This window comes from Alosa alosa, chromosome 5 (assembly GCF_017589495.1).
Source record: "Alosa alosa isolate M-15738 ecotype Scorff River chromosome 5, AALO_Geno_1.1, whole genome shotgun sequence".
Classification (NCBI taxonomy): domain Eukaryota; kingdom Metazoa; phylum Chordata; class Actinopteri; order Clupeiformes; family Clupeidae; genus Alosa; species Alosa alosa.
This window is the reverse complement of record NC_063193.1, coordinates 10,754,768-10,762,267: the sequence shown is the minus strand read 5'-3', so window position 1 is coordinate 10,762,267 and position 7,500 is coordinate 10,754,768. Positions and strand designations below refer to the sequence as shown.

General features: G+C 49.1%; 1 protein-coding gene across 5 annotated transcripts in view; it reads right to left on the bottom strand.

Moving 5' to 3' along the window:
- mef2cb (myocyte enhancer factor 2cb) overlaps window positions 1–7,500 on the bottom strand; it is a 91,891-nt gene that overhangs the window by 17,435 nt on the left and 66,956 nt on the right. For all 5 annotated transcript variants that reach the window (XM_048244138.1, XM_048244142.1, XM_048244143.1 and 2 more), the window contains 2 exons: window positions 4,833–4,976; window positions 626–803 (listed from right to left, as the gene is read on the bottom strand). In XM_048244138.1, coding sequence (XP_048100095.1) covers window positions 626–803; window positions 4,833–4,976 — 322 coding nt within the window. The remainder of the gene's footprint in view (window positions 1–625; window positions 804–4,832; window positions 4,977–7,500) is intronic.

Below are 7,500 nucleotides of genomic sequence, written 5' to 3'. Positions count from 1 at the left end.
CTCCCTGTAATAGCAGCGCCTGGGCCACAGAGGGGGATTACTCTATTTTCTAAAGATGACGCTCATGTCATGACCTCAGATGCTCCACTGTGTGTCTGAATGAGAGTGGGCGGCAGAGGGAGTGTATGTGTGTGTGTGTGTGTGTGTGTGTGTGTGTGTGTGTGTGTGTATGTGTGTGTGTGTGTGTGTGTGTGTGTGTGCAATCATAAGAGGAAGAGAAAGTGAGCTGGTACTACCCTTAGGTTTTGCGTTTAATATGGTGATCTGCTGACTTGTAAACTTCAGCATGAGTGTGTGTGTGTGTGTGTGTGTGTGTGTGTGTGTGTGTGTGTGTGTGTGTGTGTGTTCATTCATGTGTACGTTTTTGTGGGTTCTACTAATGGTATTGCCTGTATATGGTTCTCAGTATTGCATCATGAGTTTATCATATGTGCTACCTTTTCCTGCGTCTTTGTCATACAACAAGTAGCGTATATATTCCTCTTTAGGGTGTATTTTATTGCACATTTGTGTGCATGTTTATCATCTTTAGCAGTGTCTGTGTGTGTGTGTGTGTGTGTGTGTGTGTGTGTGTGTGTGCGTGTGTGTCTGTATTTATATAAGTATGAGGTCGTGGCTGCATTACCTGCACTAGGGGGTCTGTGTGTGACGCCGGGGGACATGTTGTTCCTCTGTAGGCTGTGGTGGGCCAGTGGCAGCAGGTTGTGGTTGCCCAGAGAGGCTCCAGGGTGGCTGTAGAGCAGGCTGTTCTGGTTGCTCACGGGGATGGACACGGGCATCTCATAGTTGGAGGGTGGAACGGCCTGTCGAAAAGATACACAACACACGTGTGGTTACAACAATGGAGTGTGTGTCTGTGTCTGTGCGTGTGTGTGTGTACGTAAAAATAATCAAAGTGAAATTTAGCTGTAGGATTATAGTACTACATAAGTTAGTTGACATGTGAAGCAAAGAAAACCACAATACCCACAAAGTGTGAGAAAGAAAAAGAAAGTGATAAAGAAAGGGAGAGAGAGAGAGGGAGAAACGGAGGAAAAGGGACAGCAGGAAACCAACAGTGAGAGACATTGACCTCAGTCTGACCACTGCAGAGGGAGAACAGGAAGGGAAAAGTCCTCCCTCCCACAGCACATACATTAGTCCTCCCACGCCACTGATGCATTCCGTGCCCCCGCGCGCAAAAGACTGGGCGCCTGGCAACCAAGTCCATCTCCAACGACTGACCCAGACGATTGGCCTGCGAGCCAGCCAGACGCTCGGCTCGGCTGGAGAACTAGATCATAACGTGGCATAACCCTTCCAAGCAGCGCCCAATTTCCAAGGCCAACCAGCAGTGAATAACCTTCTGAAAATGAGATTAAGGTTATTTGTCACACCGCGTTTGTGTGTGTGTGTGTGTGTGTGTGTGCATGTGTGTGCGTGTGTGTGTGTGTGTGTGTGTGTGTGTGTGTGTGTGTGTGTGTGTGTGTGTGTGTGTGTGCGCGGGGGTTTTGTTTACCCTTGCTGCGCTCCCATTCTTTCTGGCCACGGACGGTGTGACTTAACCCAGTTTACAAAGCAAAGTGCCAGCGCAGCTACTGAACACGCCAACCTCATGTCGCCACCGTGACACACGCATGCACTCGGGCACAAAGGTGCGCAGTTGGAAGCCCCCCCCCCACACACACACACCCCCAGCCCCTGTACTCCGTTCAAATGTAGGCCATCTCCAAACGGGCTAATAGATCATCTCAGACCCATTCAGTTGACTTCACCATGTGCTGGTGTTACAACATACTCTATTACACCTCGTGCTATGGAGGGTGAGAGTCCCAGCTGGCGTTGCTGCCAACTCATTGTGCCACATTAAGACGGAAACCATGAATAGTTTATTTGTGTATAGACACAGATTGTTTATATGTTTACAGATGTTTAAATGTCAATATATCAGTTTGTAGAGAGCACGACCAAAGACCTTGTTCATTTTTTTAATAATTGTTCTTCTCCGCTCTTGTTAGCCGTGTCACTCTTTAAAAGTGCTTTAACCTTGGGAGCACCGCGGCCACTCCGTAATGTTTGGGGAGGCGGTGGAGGAGGTGGAGGAGATGGAGGAGGTGGAGGAGGTGGAGGAGATGGTGGAGATGGTGGAGGTGGAGGAGGTGGAGGAGGTGGAGGAGGTGGAGGAGGTGGAGGAGGTGGAGGCAGGTGGAGGAGGTGGAGGTGGTGGAGGAGATGGAGGAGGTGGAAGAGGTGGAGGAGCCCCTCTAATTGCTGCCATGTGTCCTCTGGCCCTCCTCTGCGTGCTCATCGGCAGCCCTCGGGAAACCAGATAGGGCTTCTTGTTCATCTCAAGCGCCATTCCTTTTTTTCTTTCTCTCTCTTTCCTCTCTCCTTCTCTCTCTCTCTCTCTTTCACTTTCTGTGTCTACCCCACCGCAGAGGCCTGCACAACTCACTTCCCCCGTGAGCAGCACAAATATTATTCCTGCGCGTCCAAGGTCTCTGCGCGAGGGCCGCTCCACTTGCACCTCTTTTGCGCCGCTTTCTAAACATTATGATACTTTTTTTCTGCCTCTCTCTCTCTCTCTCTCTCTCTCTCTCGCTCTCTCTCTCCAGAGCCATGCTCTATCTCTGTACTTTTGGATGAAGGACAAAACGCACCCTTGGAGGGCTGTGGTCTGTTAAAAAAGAAAAAGAAAAGTGGGACCCACAAGTGCTGGGATTGGGACACCGACACCAACGCAACAGAACAGCCCAAAGCCCCAACCCACGTCCCAGCCACACCCTATCCTCTAACAGCACCGCTCCATCCTCCATCCATTCTGCACCCACGTTTCCACCCACCCCACCACGGCCGCCCGTTTCCTACCGCAGTCCCCGTCTGCTCCCGGTCCCCCACCACCAGTGCGACAGTGGCCGCCCAGCCCCGCCTCGCGCTCTCGCCTGCCCGCTCGCCCGCCCTCCGCTGACTGACTTATGCGGGGGCTCCCCGTTCATCATTTGGGTTGGAAATTTTTTTTCTGATGAGGAGGGTTGGGAATGGGAACGGGTGGTGGTGGAGGAGGGTGGGGTGATGGAGGGAGAGAGGGGGTGGGGGGGTGTTTAGGGCTCCAGATAGAGCATGGAGGCTCTCAGGCAGATTCGATCTGCAGCTGGGCAGGAAGAGAAGAGAGAGATGGCCTGATGTGGTGCGGTGCAGCAAGACACGACGGCTGTGTTTTGGTTCCTCTTTGTGACCAGTGGAAAGAGCTGTGAACCACATCTCGAACGGCCTGCTGAGCCGTTTTAATGAAAAAGGACAAACAAAAGGGGCCGATTTGCAGAACCATTTCCTTACATGTGACTTGATCAATGGGGGGCTATCTCTCAGCTAGCACTTTGAAATGTCAGCTCACTTTTATGATTGATTTGTTAGAGGGTACAGGGCACAGCATGTGTGTATGTGGGTGTGTGATTTGTTTGTGCAGATGTATGTGTATTTGCATGTGCGTGTGTGGTGTGTGTGGGTATGTGGGTGGGTTTCTGTTAGCATGTGTGTGTGTGTGTTAACGTGCATGTGTGCATTTGAGCATGTGTGTGCGTGTGTGTGTTAATGTGTATGTGTGCATGTGAGCATGTGTGTGTGTGTGTGTGTGTGTGTGTGTGTGTTAATGTGTATGTGTGCATGTGAGCATGTGTGTGTGTGTGTGTTAATGTGTGTGTGTTAATGTGTGTGTGTGTGTGTGTGTGTGTGTGTGTGTGTGTGTGTGTGTGTAAGTGAGCATGTGCTGTGCTTAGCTGTTCTCCTCCCTTGTTTTGGGAATTGGTGCACAATCTGTCTTCCTATTTTCTGCTGCAACTTCAGAAAAGTTTGCTTTGGCTGGGGCTGTAACAACAACAAGAACACACAGCACATGCAGGCCTCGCTCTCTCTCTCGTGGTAGGAGCCAATGGCTGAGAGGTTAGTGGCTGATGTCATGGAGAGACCAGAGGCTGAGGTTCCTATGGCTTTAGCGGTCAAGCGCTTTCCTCCACAAACACACTGCACACAAAGGTCACTTCACTGGGCTAACTGGCATGCACTGACCATGTCTCCTTTTTCAACACTTTTATTGAGGAGATGACTGACATGTCATGACTTATTTCATATATTTCAGAATATCTAAACCACAACCCCTTTTACTGAACACTTACATTACATTGTACATTGTATAATGAGTTACACCACATATAGTGAACACGGCGGAATAATATTGAGACACACCATGTTATACATTTGCCAAAATTAATATAAACACAAGTGAATGCTTTTAGTAGCTATAACTAAACTGTGATCCTGACTCACTCTGCACACACTGATATGCAAATCAGCTGAGGTGAGTGTTAAGGCCAGTGTTTGGGCAGTTTCATTTTGAATGTTTCAGTGGTGAGTTAAACGGCAGGCAGGTTACTGCGACTGGTTAGCGACTGGTGCCGGTTTTTGGTGGCATGCGGCGCCACTACTTACAGGGATCTTTTGAGTCCTGACCATGTAATCAAACTCCTCATTAATCTGCCTGTACTTCTCCTCTGTGCGCGGCGTGAGAGCCAGAGTGGACTCCAGGTCCAGGCTCTCGCCACCTTTGTTCTTCTTCTTGCTCAAGGCCTGCTCGCCGTCCCCAACACCACAGAGAGTGTTACCGAGGAGGAGGAGTGGAGGAGGAGTGGAGGGATTGCGGAAGGAGGCGGGGACAGGGAAGAAGAAAGGAAAGAGAAAACACAGAGAGAGAGAGAGAGAGAGAGAGAGAGAGAGAGAAGAAAGAGAGAGAGAGAGAGAGAGAGAGAAAAAAAGAGATGGGTGAGAAGGATGGTCCATGGTGTCGGACGGGTACTTACACACAGTCTCTGTCTGCTGATCATCAGGTCAATGTCCTCGTTTATTTTCCTGTACTTGTCCTCGGACTCCGGGCTGTGACCCACCGAGTCCTCGGCATCGGGGTCGGGGCTGTCGCACCCGTTTAGGCCCTTCTTTCTCAATGTCTGCAAACAGGCGATGGCACACACACACACACACAGTTCAGAGGCGGTGGCATATACACACACACACACACACAGTTCAGGAACCATGCAACAAAGAGGTGGCGAGGGGGGGGGGGGGGGGTAAGGTGTGTGTACAACATAACATGGCAGGGTGGAGGTGAAATGAACATTTGAAAACATACCAACAAAAAAAACACACACACACACACACACACACACACACAATCTCTACTTTGTTCAGTGATTGAGTCTGGGAAAATCAAAAAAGAAAAATATGAAAATCGAAACATTATTTAGGTAGGACAGGGACTGATGGACATAAGCTAAACCTGTGTCTAGTGCAAATCCCTCCTTCAAAGAGTACCATGCATCATGCAAAGAGCATCCCTGTAGCAATATTCTCCTTAGCCACCTGATGGCCACCTTCTAGTACAAATGATACTCTTTCCAAACACAAGGAGAACAGGAGGTCCGTGACAACAAAGCACACATGCACACACACACACACACACACACACACACACACACTGCTGAGTGTGCATCTAATGACTACTTTCTGCCACCTTTATGCATGCAATGGGACAAAGAGTAATAATGCTATTCATCCGTCATTCATTTTGTATGGCTTTTTTTTACTGTGCTAAAAGGACATTAACCAGAGGCTTTGAGTCGACAGCATACATGCCCTGTGTATTCATTCACACAGACACTCAGAATCACATGGAAACACAGCACTTCTGCAAAAGGAGCGCTGACTTCCTGTCGACACAAGCTCTCCGCCAAGGAAAGTGTGTGTGTGTGTGTTGGAGAGCGCACATGTGTGTGTGTGTGTGTGTGTGTGTGTGTGTGTGTGTGTGTGTGTGTGTGTGTGCATGTCGACGTACAGGAGAGAGAGGGAATGACGCATGGGGTGGCATGAGTGACAGTCGGGAGTGGATGTGGATGAGTGGTGTCAGATCGCGAGGCGTCTCATCAAAGTGTCTCTCTTTTTCTCGCTGCTCCTCTCCCATCGAGAGACATTAACGTGAGGGAATATTAGCGGCCGTGGCCCTGTCTTTCATGCGCTCGCTGTGCCCCCCTCCACACACACACACACAGACACACACACACACACACACACACATACACACACACACACACACACACACCTCCCAGACGGTAGTAATTAAATTTACTCCGCTGTCGCCACCACCGCTTCACGAGTGGGAAAGGGAGAGAGAGAGAGAGAGAGAGAGAGAGAGAGAGAGAGAGAGAGAGAGAGAGAGAGAGAGAGAGCAGACAGGTTAGGCTGCTGCTGTCTCAATCTTCTCACTTCTAGTTGTTTATTTATTTTGCCTTAATGTATTCATTAATCACAATCTGCTTCTTGCATAAGATGAGCTGCTTATGACTGGCCTCTGATCAGCTGTTATGAAAATGTGTCAATGTTATTCACTTCTAAAATGTCTGATGTGTTAGCCACTGGTCTTCTTCAGGGTTTGAGCAAGCTAATCAGTTTCCTTTTTTTATTGTGATTTTCTGGAACACCTAATTTACTCAAATGCCAATTTAACTCTCAATCAAATAAGAATGTCATATTTAGCTGAAATCATTTTTTTGTTTACTTGATATGTCTTTCAGTTATGGCAATGTCACCTCATGTTTGTGTTTTTTTTCTGCATCTGCTTCCTCCTACGCAGTCAGTCCATGGAGTTGGACGAGGATTCAACGACTGAAGCAGTCTGAAGTAGATTCTCTTGCAGAAGTGCTGGCCAAGTTAAACTCGGCCAATGTTATCTGAAAGTGACACGCCGAAATCGTATCTCTCCGAGTGGGTTATGGTTTTCACTGCACTGAACCTTTTGATGTGGTTTTGGTTGACGCTATGGTTCAAACACTATAGGTTGAAGTAGTCAGTAGCCATAGACACTAAACACATCCATGGCATATGAAGCAGGTGGCTCAGTGTGGGGAGATGGCATGTAGGTGGGTGGGTAAGTGAGTGGGTAAGGGAGGATTGGGGGGGGGGGGGTGCTAACAGTTGGGGGGCACAGGTCTGGAGGGAGAGAGGAGCTGTGGAGAGATGGGCATGAAGGCACGTTTTTGCCCAGTGTCGGGTTTTTTCCCTTCTATTTGGCTCTTTTTTGCCGGTGGGGCTGAGCAGTTTGAGACGCAGCACGCAGTCCCTGCTCCCCCGCAGGCAGCCAGCAATGCCACTCATTCGAGACATCTGCACCTGTCAGAGAGCTCACACCTGCCAGCAGGCCTCACTCACCGCAGGGAATGCCCGGCGCCTGCCCACCCGCCCGCTCGCTCGACCTGCCACAGCCAATCACAGGCCATGCTGTCGCACCATGGCCATAGATGGATCTAACCCAAGAGCTCTTCCATCTTTGTCTTTTTTCTCTCTCTCTCTCTCTCTCTCTCTCTCTCTCTCTCTCTCTCTCTCTCTATCATAAGCTATCATTTTACTGACTGCTTAATTATTCTTAGCTGTAATAGCTGTCCTTTCACACTGATATATCTATGAGTATCATGTTATAGA